This window comes from Barbatula barbatula, assembly GCF_947034865.1.
Source record: "Barbatula barbatula genome assembly, chromosome: 17".
Classification (NCBI taxonomy): Eukaryota; Metazoa; Chordata; class Actinopteri; order Cypriniformes; family Nemacheilidae; genus Barbatula; species Barbatula barbatula.
In genome coordinates, this window is record NC_136780.1 from 15,145,298 (window position 1) to 15,171,933 (window position 26,636).

Genomic DNA, 26,636 nt, shown 5'->3' on the forward strand with positions numbered 1-26,636 from the left:
TGACATGAATGAAACTTTGACAAGAATAAATCCAAGGCTGAACTACCATTATTAATTTTATATTTAAGAATGTAAGTTGTTTGGATGCGTTAACACAGAATATCACTTTTGGAAGATTTTCTTTCAATGGCACAACTCTTCACCTTCTGCATTATCTTTTCTTTAATGATTTTATTGTTTTCTCAACCATATTCTTCGGGTGTGAATCTTCGATCATGTCCACTGAAGCCTCATTAATGTCTTTTGCACTTGCTAAAATAAAATATAAATGAATAATGTATGTAAGCAGTCTAAATGTCTTTATTTAATTATAATAGCGTGTGTGAATGGGTCGAATATTATACTCCAACACCTCACAAATATGTTCTCAAAATGGTCCTGTATAATTTTTCCTCCACTCATTTTTTCAATGTATATGGTAAATGCAAAATGATATATTTTTGTCTGTTCAATAACACAACATATGGCCTTTTTAAATTTGGCTAGACTTCACATGAGGTGATTAACAACTCATCCAGAGAAAACCATAGTAAACATGGTTCACCGGTTCACTTTTAGATCAACACCCCTTAGTGGCGAAACATCTGAAGGGTTTCGAAAATGAATGACGTAAGACAGCTTAGTTTACTCAAATGAGCGGCCTGTCACTGAGATCAAGCCACAGCTCTCAGATAACCTCCAGACTACAAAGTGTAATTACAATCCGTGCAAGCATTATTCCAATAGGATTCATTTGTGTCTTATTGGTTATAAAATGTAATAAAATGTGTAGGAGCTAACGCACAACATATGAGGTGCCGGTCAAGGAAGGTAAATGTATAAATTTTTGATCAAAGTCTTGATATTAAGATTATATTTTTTATTCTCTACTCTTTCTTTTAGCACTTCATCAACTTCTCCTTGAATTAAGTGTCTTCATTTGGTTTTATAATTCCACATGCAGAAACTGGAAAACATGGTCTCATCGCATCTGGTTCAGGTCTTTGCTCATTACACATAGAGCTCTTTTATTCAAATTGCCTTTAAGGAAAGATACAAAATATGAGCTTTAACTGTCGTGACAGTCCCACATGTTTTGTGTGGAAGCACATGGTCATTGCTTGTTATGATGGCCATGTGCTCTCCCGCCCTCTCTTTGACTCCGCTTCCCCAGTGTTTTTTCCCACACCAGCCTGTTGTAACTATCCCTTTTACTGCCCTTGCGTTTGCTGTCCTGTGCGGTTTCATTTGGTTTGGTCGATGTGCATTACTCTGGTTTTACTTTTCCCTGTATACCTTGTCTAGTTCCTGCCTTGTGTCAAGTTTAGTTATTCCTGTTTTGCCCCCTTGTGGGAAGTCTATGTTTTGCATTTGTTTTGAAGTTTTGATCTTTCACGGTTTTCGCTTCCCCGTGTGTCTTTATTTTATTTAGTAAAGTTTTGTTACCGTGGCACTGCAAAAAGGGATCTATATCCAACTTAGTAACCAAAATCACGCAGTCGCACATTTTAACCGGCAAAAAAACAAAACGTGTGTCGTACTGTCATGCAGAAATCAATATCTGTGTGTTTCCTTGCAACAACTGTAGCACGCAGCTTCTCTATTCGCCAAAGCCAGTTTCTAAATAATATCAATCATCTTATTTCTCTCGATCATTAATAGGAAAGTGTCTCACGAAAACCTTTGTCAAGTCTGTAAAATTGCATTGTTGCTTAGAAAAACATTTGTGTTCTGTACATTCAGAAATATATCTAATCTAGTTTAGGACATTACACAGAAAGCTGGCAGTAATGGCTAAGATAACTATATGCTATTATAGGCAGTACAATTTTAAGAAGTAAATCTGGTTAAAATAATTAACCAACTTTGTTTGGACAGAAAATACTGTTTTATTGTTTATGATTAAATATGTTCTTTATATTAGTTGGAGCCAAAAACCGAATGGTTTCTTAAAATATTATTATTGTATGTTAATGAAAAGATGTTATTATTGATTGTTATCATTGTGTAATGAATGCAGATGTGCAAGAAAACATTCTATGCACTTTCAATATGTCTATACAGTGCATGTCAACATTTTTATGTGTAGTATGTTGTTGATACTGAAATATTTTTTATACATAAATGTTACCTTCCCCAGTATTGTTGTACTGCATGAATAGTGGTTTAAGCAAGGGAAGTTTGTACAGTGCATTGTGCATACTTCTTGCACATCAGGTTTTTAAGAAAACGTGATAGAACAAGTTATGGGGGCCTGTGCCCCAGTAGAGCATTAGGTCTAGCAACGCCCCTGCCAACAAGCCTTCTTTTACATGTTTTTGCCTACTGACAATGAGGGCAAATAGCACTATTCTTTACTCAATATGGAAAGTCAAATCATGTACGGCTGCATATTTTTTACAGATCCACAGATGTAAACCCTTTTTGTCATCTGCTTCCTTCTCTTTATTTTTTGCTACATTGTTGGACACCATGCCCCACAAAATCCAACCCCTTGTCGCCATACTCTGTATGAATAATATCATGTTTATGTTGATGTTTTTTGATCAGGTGTGGTGAGTTTGCGCAACGGCAGAAGCATGTGCTTCATCGATTTTTAATGGCTCGACAAGAAGTATCAATGACATTTATCTTATGACTTAAATCATGATAATTTTCTCGGGTGGAAGCTGGGGTCTCATCTTTTGGACAGCAAAGTTTCATTGTTATTTAACATTGCAATTAGTACGTGTCTATAGAATTAAGCCAGTCCATTTTAACTTAAACATTTTAAAGGTATCTTTAAATAGGTTTTTAAATATTATCTTCTTAAATATTTTCAGCAATTGAAGATTGTTCCAAACCTGAATACATTTTTTTGTTCTGTTGACACACAGTTAGATATTTGGAAGTATTTCAGCATTCCCCATGGTATTTATTTTCCCTACTATGTCAGTAAAGAGAAACTAGATCCAACATTGTTTTAGTTTATCAAAATGTAAACTTTGAAAACTTTCCCATTCATTGAAATAAAAAAGTATTACCTTAAAGTTATTGGAAAAACTTAACTCCAGGAAAAATTTAAATGCTGCCTCAAAAATAACAGAACAACAGAAGTAAGTTTAAAGCAGTAAAATGATAAAAAATAAATATAATGTAAAAATAAATCTAGCAACATTACAAATAAAATCAGTCATAATAAAAACTTAAAACCAAAAAATAAAAGCTAATTTAAATATATATATATATATATATATATATATATATATATATATATATATATATATATATATAACTAAAACTATTATAACTGTATAATAAGATCTGACATTCTTACAAATATCTTCCTGTGTGTTCAGCAGAACAAATAAATGTATACAGGTTTGCAACAATCGGAGAGTGAGTAAATGATTACAGAATTTTCATTATTGAATGAATGAGGCATTTATATATTGCTTTATTGTGTATTTCTGTACACCCAAAGCGCTTTATTATTGGGAGAAGTATTCTTTAATGGAATAAAAGATCACCATAGTCTAGAATAGTGTTTTACCAATCCAAAATCCTGAGGGTTGTTTGCTGTTGGGTTATTAAGAAAGGGTGTAAACTTTCATTTCCAATGTCTATATCATAATATATTCTCTTGAAAAGTCTTTATCGTCATATGTGTGTTGAATATAAACTCCTTTCAGGAATTTCACCGTTCAGCGTGAATGTATGTCGTCATCCAAAATCACGTTTGAGGCACAGCAAAGTGCCGTAAATCATCAATGAGCCTGACACTTAAGATTTAGTCCTACACTTCACTTAAATTACGACTAAGCCGCTTTATAACTCATTTTTAAGTGCTTTTTTTGGCGTGTAACTCGTCCCGCATGGTTTGTCTGTGTATCAGAACATCAATTGCCATCTGCCATGCCCATAGCAACCAAACAGGTTAGCCTAGCAAGCATTTAGCAATATCTCTGCATCAGGGCATCGTAGAGACACAGGGATTTGTACGTTTTAGTTATAGCTTAGAGTATCATCAATTGGCAGATGCCAAGCCATGCCCATGGCAACCAAACAGATTGGCTTAGCAAATGTTTAGCAAAACCTTTATCTCTATATCAGAACATCGCAGAGACATGGGGGCTGTTTTGTTTCACTTGTGGCTAAGAGCATTATCAATTGACATCTGCCAAACCACGCCCATAGCAACCAAGACATTAGCTTAGCAACCATTTAGCAATACCCATATCTGTGCATGAGAACATCTAGAGACATGAGCGTTGTTCAGGTTCATTCTTGGCTTAAAGTGTCATCACTCTGAATGCCGTGCTCAGGTGTCAGGATTGTCAGCCACCCAATCCCAACCCCGTTCGGGCCTTATGCGATAGGTCCAGAAGAAGAGCGTTCAAAATTCTGTATGCTTATCGTCCTCCACATTTCTACAGTGTGGTCTCCACTTCCATGAAACCGGAATAAGTGCATTTGCTGACACAGGAGTTGCAAGTTCTGCTGGACAGAGGCGGCTATTATGCGGACTCCCAAAACGGACGTGGGGTTGCGTCCGATATTAGATCTTCGAGGATTGAACCGCTATCTAAAAACATACAAGTTCAAAATGTTGACAATCAGGACGATCGTGTTTCAGATTCGAGCAGGCGATTAGTTTATCCCAATCGATCTCAAGGACGCATACTTTCACATAGAGATCTTGCCACAGCACAGGAGGTTCCTGAGGTTCGCTTTCGGGGGCGAAGCATACCAGTATCGGGTTCTTCCGTTTGGCCTAGCCTTGTCACCCCGCACGTACACAAAATGCATGGATGCAGCTCTGGCTCCTCTGCGACTCCAGGGCATGTACATATTAAATTACAAAGACGGCAGGGTGATTTTAGCCCAGTCTCGGGAGCTAGCGGTTGGACATTGGGATGTTGTATGTGGGAGTCGTAGGGCAAATTTCTGTCCCTCAGAGTGATTCACATCCTCGCTTATGAATGTGGGAGCAGACCTGCTGTCCAGACAAGATTCAGTGAAAGAGGAATGGAAACTCCACCCCGAGATCTGTGAAAGATTTAACAAAACAAAGGTGGACCTCTTTGCTACGCAGGCAAGCATAATGTCCCCTCTACTTCTCTCTGACTCATCCCGCTCCCCTGGGTCTGGACGCGATGGCCCATACATGGCACAGTCTGCGTCTTCAAGCATATCCTCCAATAGCTCTGCTCCCGGGAGCCCTGGCGAGGGTTGGTCAACAGGGGTCTTGCCTCTTATTGATAGCTTCCCTTTGGCTAACCAGAATCTGGTTTTCGGACCTAGTATCCCTCCTCGATGACTCGCCATGGGCGATCACAGTCACGAGGGATCTCCTGTCTCAAGTGCAGGGGACGATACTTCACACCTGTCCTGAGCTTTGGAATCTCCATGCCTGGCCCTGAACTGGATCAGCTGAGAGGTGCTGGGCTTCCACCCGATGTATTCTAAAGAGAAACTGACTGCATCCGGTTGTCCAGAAATTCTCCTCCAATAGCGTTTGAAACGCAGCATCGAGAGAAGTTTTTGATAGGGAATGTATAGGGTGTAACCCTGTTCCCTGAAAAAGTGGGAATGAGATGCTGCACCTCAATTACAGTACTGTAGGCATGCCGGACATCATATCAGACAAAGTTGGAACCTGAAGACGCGTCCGCGTCACGTGTGTTTATAACCTGCAGGTGCAGGGGTAATTAGCCACGTTACCTGCCAAGGTTATTTAAAGCCAATTCTTCCCTCACAACTGGTCGAACAAAGAATCTTCTCCAATAGCGTATGAAATGCAGCATCTCATTCCCGCTTTTTCAGGGAACAGGGTTACAGCCAAGTAACCCGAGACGGTATTGACTGGTTGAAGTCAAAAGTATCTGTAACAGACTTGGTAGGTGCGTTCCAAATCTCACACTTAAGCACTGTAGTGAGGTAGGCGGGACGAGAGCTGGGATTCGAGGCCTGTGCGTGAGTGATTACAAGCGTCAGCGTCTCGTATCATGGAGGAGATTGGGAGCATAAGAGGACAAGCGACCGGACCGTCAGTGAGAGAGGACCAGGCCTGAATTTTATGTTGTGGTTTGTGTGTGTTTATTTACATTTGATTATTATTAATTAAAAGTTATTTTATGTTCGCCGGTTCCCGTCTCCTTCCTTCCCTTTTATGAATCTTGTTACAGTGGTGTTGGGAGGAAAGAGAAACATGCTTTCGGGGAGTCCTCGCTGCCGAGTGGCCTCGTGGGGCGCGGAGCCTGTCTCGTCGGCCCAAGAGGGGACGAGCGGGGGGCGGCCGAGGGGGAGGAGCAGGGAGTGGAAGAGCCGGAAGGGGCCACCGCCGGTGTGTATTAATTTACGTTTGATTTGATTAATTAAAAGTTATTGTATGTTCGCTGGTTCCCGTCTCCTTCCTTCCCTTTTATGGATCTTGTTACATGCACTGTCCTACGCCATTTTGTAGTATATAAGAAGTGAGTAGTGCATTCACATTGAAAATTCTAGAAAAGGAGTGCACTTTAAATACCCAAATCATGCACTTTTTCAACCTTAAATTTGAAGTGTGGAACTCTGGACACTTGTGGCGGGGGTTATCAAACGCTTCTTGAGCAAAACTCTCCTCTTCACACGCATTGTGCCGTAGTATTGACATCATTTGCACTGGAAAACCGATATACTGTACTTCTGGTTAGTATAAAAAACCATTATATAAAAAAATTGTGTTCCATTTGGGACGATACTACCCTTCTAAAATGAATGCACTACATGGTTGAGTGCAAAGTATATAGGATGTAATTTGGGAAACAGCTACCGTCTCTACCGACCACGGCCCCTGCACCAGTGCTGCCCCTCGCGTTCCTGCTCACTCGACTGCTGATTGGAAAATAATTTTATTAAACGTAATAGAACGCAAACATTTGCTTTGTTCTCTTTATTAAAAACTAATGCAAAAACGTGACAAATAAGGTGAAAATTAACTTTCCCATATTATAAAAAATCCATAAAGCCACATAGGTGTAACATAAGCCTTCTTTAATGTCATACGGCAAGCAATCTGCCTAGCCCCGTGGAATAAACTGTATGTGTGCAAACCTGCCTTTTGTCGTCCTACCGTGTGGTCTGTATTCCGTTACAGTAGAAACAAAATATATTTTATTACCTGGCATGTCTGTGATGGTTGAGGACAAAAGGTTGGAATGGGTATTGCTACAACTAAAAACAACTTATACTATGCCCAGAGGCAGAGCCAGCGCTTCCTATAGTCAGAGCAGGGAAATGCTTAGGGCCTCAGGCTTGGAGGTGGGGCTTCCATAACTGTAACGTGCCTCCAACTTCAAAGCAAATAACATCAAACTACTGCAGGAGTGCTTCGAAAGCATTTCACTAGAGTCTACTTGAGTCTTGGCTGCAGGCACCTGTCCTAACATGCAGGCTACCTTTGTCACCGCATATATCTTTTACCGCCATTGGCAGGCCGGGGCACAGAACTTTTGAGGTGCATGTGCTGAAGCTAAAAACGGGCACCCCCCCCCTTTAATTATAACATCTTAATGACAAATTAAATCAAACTAAATAATAGTCCCAAAAGCTCAAAAACACACTGTTAATAACAGAGAGTCTAACAGGTAGGAAATATAAAGAAATTTAAGTTGAAGTTCTTAAACACTTTACAGCCTTACAACACTTTACTTACCTTATTCTAAATGAAATACAGAAGAATACTCATTAAAGCTACAAAACACATTCATTTCTTCTTTTCTTTTGTCCTTAGATTACCATTAGTGACATGAGTCATAGCTGCAAGATTAAGATTGTGGCCCCTTTTTGGAGCCACGAGATTTTAGTGACAGTTTGAGCGTCTGGGCAGGTGCCTGGTCATTGGTGTTGCTTGTCATCACACAAGATTATTATTTTTACGTGTTTAAAACGCTTGCCCATTTCAACTTTCTATTGATTTCTCACAAAATCAGATAAAAACAGTCCGTTTTGTCTTCATTCTAAGTAAACAATCGGATATGTATCCCTATATCGGATCAGTTCATTTAAAGTGACTGTTGTTATTGCGGTATGATAAACACCTTCAGTGTGATATAAGAAGAAAGTGTGTCCTCATCACACTCTCAGGGCTCATTCTCCGGCTGTATATACAGTATCCCTCTACACTTCTCCACCAGCCAAGACAGACAGCAAAAACTAAAGTTATCGCCCATTGGTCCAGTCTCTGAATGAAGGCTATAAAGAGAATAAACACGTTCCTGCAGCTGACTGATTTTAAGTCATTTGTTTATGATGATTTTTTTCTCATTTTAAATACGTGTATACACTCACTTGTTTAACTGGTTAAAACTGTTACATTTTTATAGTGTAAAAACAATGTATTTCTTCTAAAAGGTGGAAGGGATGAGAGTACCGTGAGGGGCCTCCAACATAAGTTTTGCCTAGGACCTCCAAATGTTTAGAAAGTGGCCCTGCTCAGAAGTCAGCAGGTGCGCTGTAGTGCTACAACAGATACACAGCAGCTTTTGAGCATTTATTAAAATACTTTATTCATTAATTAACACTAATTGTTTTTTTCAAACCAAGATACAGTTCTGTCAAGGTATAGTTTGGGTTCTCTAAGCATCAAACCCATGACATTTGTGCCACTAACACAATGCTATGCCAATTGAGATACTGTACATGAACAATTACATGGTGACACCATAACTGTGAAAACTGTTCCCACAGTTAGTGCCATATCTCAGAACTGTTTTACCCCAGAGCAGTGAAGTGGTATTCCCACTTCCCATGCCAAGAACCTCCTTTAGTTAAATGAGACTTCCAAGTCTAAGCATGATAAACGTAATGCTATATTTTATCAACTATGATTTTATATATATTTGATATTAAAATAATTTGTTTTATATACATTTATATGTTGGAACTATTTTATAAACTGGAGTAACTAGGAAAAAGTAAGACGATTGCTCTGTCTTATTTTTTTCTGCAAAACAATCCTCAATGTAACTTGATCTTCATAAAGTGATTTCATTCCTATTCGCAGGGTTACCTTAAAATTGAATTCCAGGATCAGCATTCAGCATTCCAGGAACTTCATTAAGCTTTTAAGTCTTTATTTCAAAACATCTTGATATTATTGCAGAGAAGACTGAAGATGGTAATGCCATCTTTTTAATGTGACACCAAATATGATGTCATCAAAAAGTGTATTAAGGGATTATGAAGGACTGATTTTAAGGCAGTCAAACTGTTGTCACATTCCTAGTTGCTATTATCATGGTTGCTATTTAATCCAACAGTTAGAGGCACGAGTGTAAAATAAAACTATTGAGCAACTAATGATCGTCAGAATCAATAGGAACAGTTATCTGGATAATAAATGATTTATTACATGGCTTGATGTGTAAACGGCAATGCATTGTGTGGTGGTGGTTACTTTGTATTAAATTGACATTCTAACGTCCTCTATGTAACATTAAAAATATTGTAGAATAGTAAAGAATTGACCACGGTAAAAATATACTATATTATTGTAATAGGATTTTTGTAGTATTAACTGTAGTAAACTAAATCGTGACCATTAATATTTAAGTTAAAGCTATTGTATCTACGATTTTTATATGATTTACTAGTTGATACCTATAGTATTGTATTTTATAACATAAGTTTAGTCAGGGGAGTCATTTCCTCTGGGGACAGGGGGGACATGTCTCCCTCATTTTTCGAAATCCTGTTTGTGTACCCTCACTTTCAAATTAGTTTGCAATGATTATTGTACACAAGCCTACTGCTTGTAGTCAATTTTCAAATGATGACTATAATCTTTGCCAATTTGGCATCGCTTTTGGAAATAATCTGACACGAAACCAAACACGAAAGAGCTGAAAAGGCTTTCCGCCAATACTGCATATTTGCATATTGCGAACAACAATTGGTGAAGCCTGTTTTTCCACAGCACGGAGGAAAAAGTGAAACCCAACTCTGTGCCAAATGGCCCCTCCTAGTCTGCTGCACTCAAATGCTTTTGTGGTCGGGATGACTCATTGTGTTGAAAGACACAATGTAAGCGCAAAAACAAACACCTGAACACACTCACCGATCCTCAGAGAACTGTCCAAAATTAGACAAACTCCGTGGGATGGCTTATCACATCTGATATTAGTACAGGTGAAATCCAAAGGTGCTTCATTTTAGGAGTGTCGTCAGAGAGGAGCATTTCAGCATGACAAAGATCACCTTTTTGCTCTGTCTGCTCGCTGTGAGTACAACGTATTTTAATTTCAATTTGACCAAGATCGTATATAATATAATGACTAATAGTAATAGTGGAGATGTGTAGGTGCTGAGTCAGATTTAAGTATTTGAAGTATCAAGTATTTAAAGTTATTGTTTGCGCAGTCAGCACACATATAGGAATACGAAATGTGCAGCCATTTGCCTCCACGATAAAAAAACAAATAGAGGATAATCAAACAAACGTTTCAGTTCTCCCAAACTAGAAGAGGCCGTGGAAATACACGTACTTCAGTTCCCTGCATTGATCCACAGATTCAAAATGTACATCGGATCTTTGTGAATGACAGTTTATGCATCTCAAAATGCTTGTACACGGAACAACCGGTTATAAAACGGAGGAACTAAATTACATAAAAATCGGGAGCAATAGTTGTGAACTACAGCGGCCATAATTTCTTTATAGATTTGCAGGATATTAACATTATGCCAATTATTTCAACTAGACAAATGTTGTTATACATTGTTATCCGTAACTCACAGAGGCTTTAACAGTAGAATCGTGAAATACTAGAGTCTGGTTCCAGACGTCAAAGTCCAGGAATGTGTGAGCAGGTGTTATCCAAATAAATATAGGCCTATATCTGAGCTGAACAGTACTGCGAATTGTTTCCTTCTTCAAAATAGTTGAAAGACATCATGTGCACATACAGAGCAATACAGAATTGCACAGAAGTAGATTTAACATTTTTACAGTATATAATACAATGGCATTTCAGTCGGTGTTCACAGGAACGGATTGCAAAATATCACAACTGTTATTTATGGCACTTGGTAAGGCAACTTTTGTTATTACTAATGCTCATTACCAGAGCAAATCACACAACATCATGCCAAAATCTACTCGGGACATAAAGCGACCGCACAAGCTGTTTTAAAAGTCTAGGGATGCAGGTGTCAATAAAAATAGAAACAGCGATCACATTTCCATTTCAACACATTGTCTTTACATATCACGATTTGATCACGGCTGCCAAACGAATAAATGTTTGTGTTTACATAATATGTATCTGTACTGTGCATATTCATTTTGTATTTGTAAACGCATATTGTCACGGTTATCTTCATAATATTAAATTGCCCAACACCTGTTTCTGTTCTCCCTGAATATGTTCTCAGTTGTATTTAAGCCCTGCGTTTGCCTGTGTTCGTTATTGTCCGGTTTAACTTGTGCTATGTGTGGTTGTGGTCTCTCTTGTATACTTTGTGGATTAATTAAATACTTCTTGTGGAATATATTCCTTGTCATGCACCTCAATAGGCGACATCACGTGACACAAAAATGCACATCTTTAAGAAAAAAAACATAACATTGATATAATTTAAATATCTACATATTATCTCTCTATATATAAACACAATGTTTATTAATACAAAATAATATGCACAGTAGGCTAAAATAAAAAGGCTAAAATCGAATATTATGTTAACACAATCGTTTATTCTGGATGCGATTAATCGTTTAACAGCCCAAAAAAATTGATTAAACAATTTGAGCAAATAAAAATAATTGTTAACAATTTTGATCAAATCTTTAACACAATCGTGTGTCACTTTTATTTAGTAAAAACTGCTTTACTATCCTCCAAAAAAGCAAAATTAAAGAATTTGTGTTTTTTGCCATGATATTTACTGTCTCGTCTTATCCAAACACTTGTTAATTCATATGTAACGTGTGAACTTTATCCACTTTATCGTCGCTTACCCATTGTAATATTAAACACGCTAAATCTGCTCAAATTTACTGTATGTATTTGACAGATGCTCTGGATAAATGACTTAATGAATTTGAGTAAATTATTTTTGAGACGCTAGTGTCTTTAGTGAATGTACAGTAGGAGCAAACAGCTTAGACAGTCACATGGGTTGGGGTTTGGTTGCAATAAATAAATATAAAGACAATGAACTAAAAAGCAAGAAACATTACAAATCAATAGAACACAGGTGTTTTTGGAATACCAAACGTGGTCAATTGTTGTCACGGAGAGGCTGAAAGATGCACAAGGATTGACTGAAACGTGTGAATAACAAATCAAAATATATTAAAACTGACAACATTGGCGGGAACGGTGGTGTAAAAAAAATGTATAAGCAGCAGATTCCTCTTTGTGTAAAAGTGGTTGCCTCTTCCAAATTCAACACCCTAGAATTACACACAGACATACTCTTGTTAGTAGTGTAGACCTGTGTTGTGTGTTTTCACGTTTGTATTTACATGTTTACTTTCTTCAGTTTGTTCATCGGCTTGTTGTGGCGACAAATGTTACGCAACACAGAGAAAAGCGGGTACGTAAAGAACAAATCTTGACATTGCATGACACCTCACTTTGTATTCCACTAACTAGACAAAACCTGTCCAACACTTTTACCTGCCATTGTTTTTTAAGACTTGTTTTTTTTAAATACATTTCATGTGTAAATCAGTATTTTATTGGAGGTTCTTTTAGTTTCTGCAAATAAAACGTAAGTGCTTATATATATATTTTTCGTATAGGACACAAACTAACATACTTGACATTACTAAAGTACTAAACGTGTTTAACTGGTAAATAAAAAAATTTTCAGTTCTGTATCCAGTTTTGTGGCAATGTGAATCAGTGCTGTTTTTTAAAAAGGCAATTTCAATTTCCTCAAATCAAAAATTTTGCATTACATTTTCTCTTCATCTACCCCAGGATGCTGTTCTCATTCGTTCGAAAAGAAGATGGGTTCTCTCTACCATTGATCTCGAAGAGAACATGGAAGGACCTTTTCCTTTTAAAGTAACACAGGTAAATTTACAATGTCACCTGTCAGGATGTTTTCAATTTAATAGAATATTACAAAAGATGAATAATGCTGGATGGTACAGACCGTTGGTCTAAAAAATGTACAAACAAATGCATAACTGATATTCCTTTTCCCAACCGATGCTAGATGTTCAATGATAAAGACACAGACTTTGAAATCAAGTTTCTCATCAAAGGGGAAGGGATCACGTTACCACCTTTAGGTTTGTTTAGCATGGAGGAACACACTGGAAATATGTTCGTGCACCGGGCCGTCGACAGGGAGGTGAAATCCGTCTACCATGTAAGCCTGCAAACCCCACCTACAGCGAAACAATATCAAAGGGTAGCATTTGTAATGACACCATTGCAGTCTAAATAACACTTCTAAGAATTCACGGAAGGGATAAAAACCGATTCAGAATCCAGATTTGTTTTGATTCAATTGCAGGTGGACTTCGACGTTTTGGACAAGAAAACTGGTGGTGTGGTGGACAAAACACTGTCATTTAATGTGGAAATACATGATCTGAATGACAATCCACCCACGTTTACTCCTTCAACCATCCATGCAGAATTTCCAGAGAATGCACGAGATGGTTAACTTTGAAATACTGACATTTCTTATTTCTGCCTAAAATAAGTCGGTTTTGTAAGTTAATTACTTTACTTTTCTTACTCTATATTTTCTTATACTAGGCTCAGTACTGGCAACATTAGTAGCTCATGACAATGATCAACAAAAGACTCCTAACTCCCAGTTCACTATGAGATTGGCCTCACAAGAACCTGCTTTTCCAAAAATAGTCCTGCAGAACCTCACAAGAAGTACTACACTCAACCAGCTTAACCTCGTGGGCTGTTTTGATTATGATGTGAGTAACCTCAGCACATGTTTATTGTAAGACAACAAGATAACAGCCATTAACATTTTCACCTTCGTCTTTCATGTTTTAGAAAGCAAAACAATATAAAGTGCTAGTTGTAGCACAGGACCAGGGAAAACCTTCGTTGTCCTCCACTGCAACGGTTATTCTGGACATCAGAGACTCCAACAGTAATCCTCCTGAATTCACAGCTGCCAAGGTGAGTCGTTGCAGGCTTTCGGTTAGAAACAATAACAGTGATATGTGTAACTCTTTCTGTGATAAACGACTATGTTAATGTATAGAGAAAACAATAAGTGTTGTTGCCAAACAACACCATTAATGTTTGGTGCGAGAGTACTGTTTATGTGGCTCTGGACCTCGGAACCATTCAGGTCAATTTTCTGGGACATATCATGTGGCAGTGATACAAGATTTGAAAACCTGGGATTGTACCTTTTACAATCTGAGTTGTAAAAAATCTAAACGTTGAGAAAACCGCCTTTGAAGATGCTCAGAGGTGCTGTAGCAGCCTGTTGCTAAGAAGAAACAGGCTTGTTTTTACACTCACCGCTGTAATGACGTTGTGGAGACTAGATCAACCCGAAATGTGAAATTTAAATAGATTCCAAACTTGAGGGGGTATATTCACAAAGAGTGGGCAGCAGCGAGTGACATTTGTAGGCGTGTTTGTAACTTATGCTTGTAACTTATGTTTCCTATGTATTTCTGCACTTGAACTGCTGTTTAAAGCTGTTGTTATTGCTGAAAAGCACTGATTCAACATACGTCTGCATGTTAGTTTTTTAGTTTTGACCTGCCGCTTTGACAACAGCAGCTGCAGTAAATTGTCAGTCTTATACTGTAAAACGAGACAGACTTACTTAATCATCAAGAGAACAGCAGTATTTAACAAACAGATATCTAGGTTTTAAGTATATGTATATTTGTTTATTTTCTTTGTTAAATATTCTTTTCATATTTTCTGTCCTTAATATCTTGGTTTGTAGTCTTTCTCCAAGTAACCACAAAGAAAATACATCCCCCATGCTGTAACTGTAATTTACAGAGCCCTGTTTACAGTAAACCACAGCAAAGTGTTTCGTCTCCACTATTACTGCTAAACATGGAAAAAACATTTGGTTTGAAAACAGTTGGTACATAAAAAATGTTTGTATTACTAACCTGTTGAACGTCACTGTGGAACACTTAAGTTTACTTTAAAATTTGACATTTAAATTCTAATCAAATCATGACAAACTGTATATCACTATAAAGTTCACTGTATGCCTCTAAAACACACACCTGTCCAGTTTATTACAATATAAATTATGTCGAAACAGTAATTGAGATAAAATAATGTCTCAGTTAATTTGGGTGATTTTTTGCTGAGAAATAGTCTGCCAAGTGCTTTTTAAAGGCAACTTAGGACTCCATTCCAAATTATGAATTTTTAAAACCATTTAAGTTTGGAATGTGATTTCCGTAAATACAGTATATTCTCCATACATTTTGTGACGAGTGTATCTAATCATGAGGCAAGTAAGGATTGAGTGTTTTCTACGTGTGTTTTCTATGGCGGTCATTAGATGGTACTTGGAACAACTCATCTTATTAAAGGTTTTACTTGATACAAAACGTTTGAGAACAACTGATATACATGATTGTGTTGCAGTACAAAACTGAAGTCATGGAAATGGTATCCAACAAAGAGATCTTACGAATCGGCGTAACAGACAAAGACACCCCAGACACACCTGCTTCAAGAGCTGTGTTTACCATTCTGAAGGGCAATGAAGAAGGAAACTATAAGATTGAGACAGACCCCAAAACCAATGAGGGTGTGCTATACGTTATCAAGGTGAATGCCATTATTTGCTATTATCATTTGTACAAATAAAGAAATATATAAATAAATATTCACCAATATATATTTTGAGAAAATGCTAAATACTCTTTCATTTGGGATAAAAGTATCTACTTAAGGAATGTAAATATGTGCTTACACATGGGAAGATGGACTCTATCCTCCATTATGCCAAATTGATATTTTACTGTATTTCTTCTATAGTTTGGTTGGGTCTTTATGTTAGAAGGAACATGACAAACAAACCAAAAGTTATTTGGCTATTTATGCCTTTTTGGACACATTATTGATGGTAGCAAATGTCTCATTTACTCTGTTAAGTTTGCTAAGTTATGGGATGAGACTATATACCTTGTGTGAAGCAATTAAAACAATAATATTTAACATGACATGCTTGGTAAAGGGGCTTGAGTATTCAAAGCAACTGTATCAGTTTACGTTCAGATTCCCGCTACGGTGTTAGGTAAATCCCTTTAAGGCTCTTTCTCTCGGACTGTTATCAAAGGACATAGGCTAAGCTATATTGTCATGGCGTAACACTGTGTTTGACTGCTTCAACAATGTCTAATATTGAATTTCTTTCTGCTGCACAATTTTCTGTTGCACTGGACAATTATTCCATGGAAATCATCTTTGTTGCAATAAACGTTAAGATGATTTCCTAGCATGGATGATAGCCATGGTTCACCCAAAATATTTCAAATTTGTTTGTATCGTCACAGGGAAAGAATTTTGAGAAAACAGAAATCACAGAGCTGGAGATATCTGTGGAGAACGAGGAGAAGTTATTTAAATGTGTTGACTGGAAACCTGTAAAAAATCTCAAACCTCAGCCGAACACTGTAATAGTGGAGGTGAAAGTCATCGATGTGAATGACCCCCCTGTGTTTAAGAAGAGCGAGGAGTTGATATACAGGGTTGAAAACACGAGTCCAGGTGATTTGCTGTTCACACCCGAGGTTAAAGATGAAGACTCGGATGTAGCCAATATTAGGTGTGTTTGAGCACTAACAAAAACATGATTTCCTTGTTTTCATAACTTCTTGTTGCACAAACTGTGTAAACGGGCTTGGGTACCGTCTGTTTGTAAATCAGGACCCGTATTTATCAAGCTTCCGAGAATTACTTACAAGAACACTGCTGAGAGTTGACTTTAGAGTAAAAGGTTTCCTGTCTCAAAGCTGCTCTTAAAAGTTAAAGCAGCTCAGTCGTAATTTAAGTGAAGTGTAGGACTAAATCTTAAATGTCAGGCGTAGAGATGATTTTCGGCACCTTGCTGTGCCGCAAACGGGATTTTGGATGACGACTTTGGCATGGACCAATCCCTGAAAAGGTTTCCCTATTTAAGAATATTCTCTGATACATTCACGTTGAATGGTGAAATTCCTGAAAGGAGTTTATATTCAACACACATATGACAATAAAGGCTTTTCAAGAGAATACATTATGAAACAGACATTGGAAATGAAAGTACGTTTCCACCATTTCTTACCCATTTTAAACCGGTGCTGAAATGAGTTTTTATTCGCTTTAGTAGAGTAGTTTCCCTTCAAATACAATGTTATTTTGGGTTAAAAAAAACTTACATCACACATACCATTGAGAACCAAACACAGCATAACTCGAACCCGTACCTTTTATCTTGCGCACAAACAAGTTTGTTAAATGTATACATTTGATAATGATGTGTAGATGTTGTTTCACTAAATGCCTTTCGCAAATTCATACTTTAAAAAAGTGCCACCTGCAATTACGCCTATGCAGGGGAGTACCGAATTTATGCTTATGGTTCCATTGGTCAACCCATCTGTCCGCCACATGTCTCTGTCCCCTCAGCGCCATCACAAGCCCCTAGTGGCAACTCCTAGGCACTTGAGAGACCCCTCGGGCTGTCTTAAATATTTGGGAGAGTTAAAGGGATTCATAGCTTTAAGAAATTTGATAACTTAAGTTTGGAAGTAGGAGTAAATGTCATGAATTCTCAGCACTTTAAGACTAGATGGCACTTTGAGAAGCTTGATAAATACTGGCCCTGGTCTATAATCTGTGTGTTTGTGATATTTATGTATGTGCACATTTCGATTTCATTCAAAGGTATGAGTTAGTACAAGATCCAGCGAAATGGGTGACTATTGACCCAAAGTCAGGAAAAATAACCTCACTCAAGAAAATGGATCGGGAGTCTTCATATGTCAAAAATGACACCTACACTGTTGTGATCCATGCTATAGATGACGGTAGGCACCAGACTAGCAGTTATCAATAATCATTTTTTGCTTGTAACTATCAAAATCAGAAATCTTTTCAAAATGAAAAAACAGGATTAGGACAATATACCAATGATGCCAAAATGTACAAAAAAGTAAAATACTTAGCAAACAAATGAAAACACAGATAAGTAGTACTGCTTACCAAATACATTGTTTACTGCAGACTAGTTTGTTTAACCGGTAAATGTGTGAACAATGTATCACAGACTGCAGCTCTCTTTCGATTTTTTTACACAAGAAGTTAGGAAGGAGACTCTCATCTCATGAACTTACCGATCACTGACTTCTCTTAATGTGCTGTTTACAGGAGAGCCACAAGGCACAGGTACATGCACCGTAGTAATCTACCTGGGTGATGTAAATGACAATGCCCCATATCTCCTTAGCAAGACTGCGGTCCTGTGCCTGAACAAGGTTGACCGTGTCAACATTATGACAGCAGACATTGACAAACCTCCATTTACGGGACCTTTTTCCTTTTCCCTGATGGGGGGGAATGAACTTAAAGACCTCTGGAAGATCGATCCCACCACAGGTCAGTGAATGCGCATGTGTAAATACCTCACACTTACATTAAGGCTAATATTCTACAAACAAGTGACACTCAGCTAACCGGAGAGGGATTCTTAAAACAGACATGTTTTCCTGTTGTTGTGATAACATTTAAAGTAGGAAGGTGTTGTTTAATTAATTCATTTAAGTATAAGTAATGAGCTTTTTTAATGCTGTTCTTTGTTATTTTGTAAATGCAGTTGTTAATGTGTTCTCTGGGCCAAGAAACCTTTCAACAATTAAATAATAGTCTTTAATTAATAATACATTAGAGACTTTAAAGCTTTGTATGGTTTACACCGTAGGGGACAGCACCTCCCTGATAGGTTTGGAGAGTCTGCCATATGGAAACTACTCCATTCCCTTGAAGATACAGGATCAACAGGGCTTGGCAACAGAAGATGTTTTTAATGTGGTTGTGTGCCTCTGTGTGGGAGAAAATGTGTGTCGTGGTCGGCAGGCGTGGTCCTCTAGGTTGGATTCAATAGGCATCGGTCTCATTTTTGCTGGAATTCTCCTGTTGGCCTGTGAGTCAAAATCACAAACTAAAACTTTACAATAAATGTGCTGTTTCGTTCATTACACTGCAAAATGTGATGGGATATTTTCTTCCCAGTATTGGATAAAAAAGGAGCGAACCCAGCCGCTGGGTTAAATGATTCCCCCTAAAAGGTTTATATTTTACATTGTTAAAACAACCCAGTATTGTGGGTTTAAGCAACCCAGCATCGGTTCATTTACAAACCAATGGCAGGCTTCGCCCCTTTTTTGTGTATTTGGTAGAATTACAGGAGCAATTCACCCAAAAACATTGTCATTTATTTATTTATGTAAATGTGAGCCATGGCAACCAAAAAGTCCTTTGCATTACATATCTAGTCTTCTGAAACCATAAAATGGCTTTGTATAAAGAACATTACTCAAATTATTTGACCAAAATCCAAATGTTTTGCCTCATGCAGGAATATTTGGTGTTATTGTTTGCCATTTTTCATATTCTGGAGCCTAATAACATGGTTTTCTGTTGCTGTTCAGCTAAAATTTCTGGTTAGTAGATCATAACAGTAATTTTACCATTTGAAAAAAAGAACTATCCAATTTAGGGCAAAAAAGGGAAGAATTACTAAAGAATACGACTAACATCCAGTGATATGATATGATTGAAAAATTCGTCCTATCATGAATGATCTTCAGAACAACAAATTTGTCTTTCTACAGTGTTACTCATGTTTTGTTTACTGTGTGAATGTGGAAACAACACATTCCAACCCATCTCACTGCACCTGCACGACGAGGGAAGCCAAACCCTTATGAAATACAATGAGGAGGGAGGAGGCTCAGTCTATAAGGTACGTTCTTTAAACATATGTCAAACACACAGTAATGCAGGAGTTATTCAAATTAGTACAATTTAGCAAATTCTTGAGGCTTGTTGGAACTAGGGAAACAATTAATAGTTGTCTTAAGTTTTACTGCTTATCATAACTCACCAGTTCACACCCGTTCTTCTTGTTGGTTTATGTAATGCAAAAAAACCATATACATATAGACAAATTCCATCCAATACTGATGATTGCTGATATTGACAAGCTAAGAGACATACTATTTATATTACTAAATGTGAAATAGAAATGTGTTGTAAACACCGTTGGCCATGACATCAGTTTTTATTCCATCTTGTTTGGATTGTGTACACTTGATGAAAAATATTAATGAAATATGCACTTAATGCACATTATAATATACATGACTGTGCCATTTCTAGACAGGTATTGTTGTCAGCAAACAACGATATACAAAAACAAAACGCATTAATCTGGTCCAATTCAATATTACACCTGCTGTCTTAAACAATCTTTCAGTTTGAAGTTTTTAAATGTTGTTCTTGTTTGTTGTTCTCTCGTAAGCCTGAACATGTTCCAGCTGGCAGTGCTGTTGGCAAGAAGGTTGCATCTGCACCGGTACTTTCCATTGATAGTTTTTTACCAAGAGGTTCATTTATCTATCAAACAGTAATAGTTTATTGAAAAGAAAAATTTAATTGAATGAGGACATTAGCTGTCTAATCTCTTAATGACTTCTCGAATGGCTTTAAAAGATTTCTTTGGAATAAAGTTCTTTGCACCAATTTTTTTTCATTGAATGTGTAGCCAGAAAAACTTCTTTGTAATTTGTATTTAGAATGAGATACGGATTAGTAAATAAATACTACAGCAAATTTCTTGAGTAAACTGCTTTTGAAGTGTCTTAAGGCCAAAAGCCGTTGGATTAGAGACAGCAATGTTGCATGCATGCAAAAAGGTGCATTCAAACAGAGATAAATTATATGACATAAATAATGACAGAAATTTCATTTTTGGGTGAAGTATCCCTTTAAGGTTGATTCAGTTCAGACTTGGCATACGTATTTGCCTTCTACGTATATGGCAGCATTCCTCTTGGTTTTATCCTGCAATATTTCTCTTCAGGAAGACAGGCAATGCCGGTTTTTACCAAACATCCATAAACAAACACATTAAACATACACATGATTTTCGGACAACCTACACAGAATGCCTTTCAGTTCTCTGTTATCAAACATTCTAATAATATGTTACTAACAACCAGCGTGTTGCTATTTTTCTAGACTATGATTGGGATGAATGGATTCAGACAGAGTCAAAATCGCTCACTCAGAAGCACTGTAGGGGTAAGTGTGAAATCTAGTAGATTTTCACAAAAATCACAAGAATCATGTTGGAGTCTAGAACAAAAGAATGATTGTAAACTAAGGTAAACATTTGTAAATAAAAATGCACAGCATATGATCTATATGATCTAGAAAATCTTCTTTATAGAATCTATACATTTACATACGTTCTTTGCTGATTTGGAAAAACTGAAATACATTTTTAACAGATTTTTATGTGTTCTGATGGGTAGTTGAAGAGTATCACAGTCACTCACATGGGTGGAGTTATTAAGAACTTTACAGGGAATGTGAATTTTGCTCTAGATTCAGTCTAGTACTGCATTTTGATACAAATCTTACGCATGATGGATAACTGTTAATAGACAAAAATGTTCATTATGTCAAAACTTATGAGTGGGGCAGTTACATCAATACAATGATATGAAAAGTTAAAAACTTTAAACTTGACTTGCTTTTGATATACTTTGATATAGTATTTTATTTATCACTAATAATAATACCTTTATCAATATAATCATTTACTTCAGATTGTGAAATATGGATTTTGCTTCTATCTTTCTCAGTATTCCATGAAAAGTCATGAAATGCCCGATGGCGTAGGTGTGATGGTAAGGGACAGCTTTGTCAAACTGACACATGGGTGTGACACGTGTGGTTGCTGGCAGGTGCCTGGGTGGGGCTTGTATGTGGGGAAAGTGTCGTACAAAAACAAAGAAAGAGTTTTAGCCTAGAGCATTATAAAGGACACAATGCTTCACACATTTCTGTTGTTTCAGGACAACATTTAACCTACACACACGATCTGTTTCTATGCGTTTCTACATTTAAAATTGTCAAAAAGTATTTGTGAACATAGACACTACAAAGTGTGATGGTAATTGCATAAGATAAAAAAATATACTGTAAAATGTATCGCAAAATAGCACACTTAGCACGTATTTTAAGTCTGTTAATGAGAATATAAGATATGTCTGTTTAGGTTTTAAAAGAGCATACTTTTCACAATGTCAAAAATCATAACATTCTGTTTATGTTATTGCTATGAGCTATCTGTTGAGTCCTTTTCAGGTGTCAGCTCAAAAAAAGCTGTTTAGGGAAAAGACATTGCATGAAAGGGTGGGGCATCATACACCTCCCAAAATATATTTTTGCATGACGGATGAGCTTCATACAATGCAAGACATTTTGTAAACTCTTGCCATTAAGTGGTAAAATTACTTAATTTATTGCGTCAAACACGTCACAGCTTGATATTTATTTAAGTGTGGCTAAGTGTACAAATATATTTTGGGGTTATTGTAAATATATATTTTTTAATTACATAAATGTTATGCATTATTTTAATGATGATGAATATGTAATATATATTTCTGCTATCTAAAGCCTCATTCAAGCTGGTCAACAGTTCGAACCAACACAGTAAGGGTAAGTTTTGCCAAAGAAATACAAATTAGAAACACTGTACGCCACATCATTTTTTGAATAATTATAAATAATAATGTTTAATGTTACATAATCATGTTAATGATTAAAGCTTTTATTTGATTAAATCCAATTAAAGCTTAAAATTGTGAACAATGAATGTAATGTGATTGAAAAAGATAATGAACTGTTTTAACTGAGGGGTACATTTACAAACATTAGAATTGAATTTGCTGTTCATCACACTTGTTTTTCAGAGTGGAGTGAGTCAGTTGTCGCGTCCATACAGTTTGTCACGATTAGAAATAAACCCCGCAGATCATATTGACAGGGTGAGAATCTCCACGATTGCTGAACACTCCACTCAAGATGTATAAATCTACTCAAAATCTACTTTTGAGATTTGCCAACCTGCAAATCTCAAAATGATGTTGTTATGCTGATAAGGATTTGGATTCAAATATGTTTCTTTTCATTGTTATACTTTAGAGATCCGTTTGGCCTCCAGAAGATCAGAGCTTCTATCCAGTATATGTTCCACGTCAGTATGCAAATGAAGGGAATGAAAGTGATTGCGTGTCATTAGATCAGATCACCGTTAGCAATCTCGGAGATGACATGGACTTCCTGCAGAACCTTGAGCCAAAATTCAGTACTCTTGGTGGGATTTGTCAACAGTCCATGACACACAAAAACGTCAGACTTTAAAGACTGGTGCTGATTTAACTCTTTGGGATTTCATCTTGATTATTTTCTGTTTTTCTAACACTTTACCTCTTGAAAGTCACTTTTTTACGTGTGGGAGACTGGTGTAAGGCACAAAGGGTTTACAGGGTTTTTAGGCCTCTGAGTTTTATTATGGATATACGCTTTTAACATGAAGTCTTCAGGGCCAAGACTGGCCATGAAGGATCTCTGGGATAAACTGTGCATTTAAGGTGAATGTACAAAGGAGCATTTTTGAAAATTGACAGGACTTCTGCTTATGCTCCAAAAAAGATGTTACCAAAGTAGTATTTTTCTCTTGTTTTCCAGGAAGGATATCCTTTGAATCTAGAATAGTCAAGAAACAGAAGGGTGACTTGTTTCTTTGGGATACGTTTTAAAATTAGTTTATAGCTTTCACTTGGGTTCAAATGTGCAAGAACAGCAGATGTGATTAAAGATTACACTATAAATAAAACTGTCTATTCCTGTTTAATGGAGAACTGTGAAAGAAAATCTTCATTTTATTATTATGGATACTATTATGGATGCGAAACTTTACCTAATGGTCTTTACGTTAAAGTCAAAAGACATCAAACCGACCAAAAGCTCAACCTTTAAATCATTATTTCAATCTTACTGTTGAGAACAGGGAGGTAAGGTAAGGTGACATAGTTTACTTAATTAGCTCCATCGCTTAAAGGGATACTCCACCCAAAAATGAAAATTCTACCATTTACTCACCCTCAAGCTTTTCCAAACCTGTATGGATTTCTTTGTTCTCATGAACACAAAGAAAGATATTTGGAAGAATGTTAGCAACTGTACCGTGGCCGTGAAGTGCAAAACAAAACAATATAACAAATCTTAAAAGCAAAATAAAAAAATCATACCATGAAACAAAAAAGAACAGGTCAGAAGTCAAAACGACAACTCAGAAAACACAACGACAAATCAGTCAAATCGGAAAAGGTGGGTCTTTTGTTGAGATGGGAGAGCTACGCTGATTGGGCGAAACTCCTGTCAATCAAGATATCCAGGACGTTCACTTTGAGGAAGGACATTCATATGTGATACAGAGCATATTCATTGATTCACGTCACATCTTGTTAAAAGTGAAAATGGGCTCATATTGGATTAGGAGTAGATGTGAGTCCGTGCGCTACCGTTTCACACTGGATGCATGAGAACTGAGCACCTGTGTAACTTACCATCCGCGATTGTTTCCCCCTCACATGATACATGCAATATAAAACTAGCTGTCTTGTAATCACAGATAAAAATATTTTAACTTCAGTTTAATTTGAGACTGCAAAACATACTGCCGTTCATTTGATTGATGCAGCTTTGTGGTCATTTATCATACAAAGCACCATTTAGGACCCAATGAATTACATTAAAAGGCGCAATGTAATTTTACATCCAGGAAGACTATCAAGTATCTAGTGCAATATGTACCATTCACCATCTTGAAAATAGTAAATATAAGAAGTGCATAAATTGTCTGATTGAAGGTGCAGCTTAAGCATCTTTTATAGACGGTTTCAACTTTCAAACAAACGTTCCTGCACTTTTGTGAACCCCGACTGAATTTCCGGAACACAAACAATAGAGTGCCTATAGATCATTTCAGAAAACAATCGAAAGAAACTTGCCTAAAATTGGCTAAACTTGTCTCTCCAATGTTTTACATTTAGACTGCAATACCAAGCTGTCAACCTAGATATCAATGTACCATACAGTTTTGTTCACAGAGTGAACTACAGGAGCCATTCAACAAATGTTTTATTTAATAAAATGAACATACAACCAAGATTCAACATATCAATTGTTAAATGCTATTATTATACAATAAAATAAGACAATGACGCTGAAGAAACACACACTGACGCACCAGGAAATGAAGGTGAAATACACACAGACCCTCCCATCTCTATAATAAGAGTATCTCTGTGAAGTCCCTGTGAACCAGAAGTTGCGATCATTTTTACTTCCGTATTCTGACATATATCTGAGTGAAAATTTATTTCAAAGGAGAAAAAAGCCACACCCGGCATCTGTATTTCACTGCAAATTGATTGGATGTGTAAAAACAGCTGTTGCTTTAGGTGTGTTCGACCTCATGCGACACTTTGCAGGCTAGACTGGCTGCTTGCAGTCGATGGAGGAGTTGAAAAAGGAGGCAGTCATGTCGGACACCTGAAAAAAATGTTGTATGTTGCCTTAGTGACGCTGGCACTGTGTTTCCTTTTCAAAGCGTGATTTAAGTGGATTCGATAGTGGATTTGTCTGTTGGCTTCCACTTAAAACGTGCCCAGTGTCACAAACTGTCTCGCCCCTGCCCGCCTCCTGTGTTCTCCTGTGCCAGTTTCCCCCTTGAACTCCATCATCCTCCATGCTCCCGCACCAGTTCCTCGCCTTTCATCACCGCACCCAACAGTCATCAGCCCCATCACTAGGACACTAAACATACTCTGACTGTTTCATGCTTCGTTGTCTTGTCTCAAATGTAACTAGCTGTACATATATGATTGTTTCCGTTTGTTTTCAGTGTTATTCCTTAATAAATATGTGATCTCAATATTATATATATCACTCATTTGTGGTTTGTGGATGAAGCGTTCTGTTACACCCAGTCAGTGTGGGCTTCAGCACTGGTATTAAGATTGGGTCCCGAGGTGTGCATGGTGGGCCCTGATCAAAGCACATTGTACTATTGTTTTCTTTTGCACTAACCTAACTCTATGGAATGGAAATCATGTTTCTTATTATGTTATGTTTTTATTGTGTTTTATTGTGTTAGTTAGCTGTATTTTTTGAGTTATTATGGCTTAAATCAAAACAAACCAACTGCAGTTTTCATAGATATTCATTGGAATGCACAACAACAACAAAAAACATGATCTCATTTTCATTTTTTACTATTCACATGAACTTATGTTTATACTGTAAGTGTGCATGAAACCCTATACATTGTATTTTTTAGCAAACATTTATATTATATTAACAGTAGTGTCAAAGCTTAAACTTTTGTGTTTTCACGTTTGTTTTAACACAAGTGAACAATTTGCAGCGCACCTGAAATCCGCAGAGAACAGTGCACAAGCTACACGACGCTCTAAAAAGGTGTCTGGTTTCATATTGTTTTGTCTAAAAGTAGGTTGTTATCTCTGTTCATAGGAAACCACACACATGTACACCTCAGTCAGTTGACAAGTCTTAGAACAAGTATTCTAAGAA

General features: G+C 37.0%; 1 protein-coding gene across 2 annotated transcripts; it reads left to right on the forward strand.

Moving 5' to 3' along the window:
* Positions 1 to 9,944: 9,944 nt before the first annotated feature.
* Positions 9,945 to 23,904, forward strand: cdh26.1 (cadherin 26, tandem duplicate 1). 2 transcript variants are annotated; one of them, XR_013787885.1, is made up of 20 exons: positions 9,945 to 10,219; positions 12,487 to 12,540; positions 12,930 to 13,025; positions 13,171 to 13,326; positions 13,474 to 13,621; positions 13,722 to 13,897; positions 13,980 to 14,108; positions 15,564 to 15,749; positions 16,478 to 16,749; positions 17,850 to 17,992; positions 18,333 to 18,560; positions 18,883 to 19,104; positions 19,796 to 19,926; positions 20,485 to 20,538; positions 21,204 to 21,266; positions 21,833 to 21,877; positions 22,653 to 22,694; positions 22,949 to 23,023; positions 23,181 to 23,629; positions 23,727 to 23,895. XR_013787885.1 is itself a non-coding variant. In XM_079478881.1 (19 exons), exons 1-19 carry the CDS (start codon positions 10,184 to 10,186, stop codon positions 23,397 to 23,399), a joined length of 2,475 nt encoding a protein of 824 aa, XP_079335007.1. In that variant the 5' UTR covers positions 9,945 to 10,183; the 3' UTR covers positions 23,400 to 23,904. The 2 variants fall into 2 exon arrangements, 1 of the variants encoding a protein (XP_079335007.1); XM_079478881.1 differs by having other exon boundaries at positions 23,181 to 23,904.
* The last annotated feature ends 2,732 nt before the right edge of the window (positions 23,905 to 26,636 follow it).

Bases quoted from the DNA above. Each gene is read 5' to 3' on its own strand.
- cdh26.1 (XM_079478881.1), top strand. From the start codon at position 10,184: ATGACAAAGATCACCTTTTTGCTCTGTCTGCTCGCT. The intron at 18,561-18,882 runs GTCAGTGAATGC...TTTACACCGTAG, and splicing joins GAAGATCGATCCCACCACAG to GGGACAGCACCTCCCTGATA. The intron at 19,927-20,484 runs GTACGTTCTTTA...TTCTCTCGTAAG, and splicing joins GAGGAGGCTCAGTCTATAAG to CCTGAACATGTTCCAGCTGG.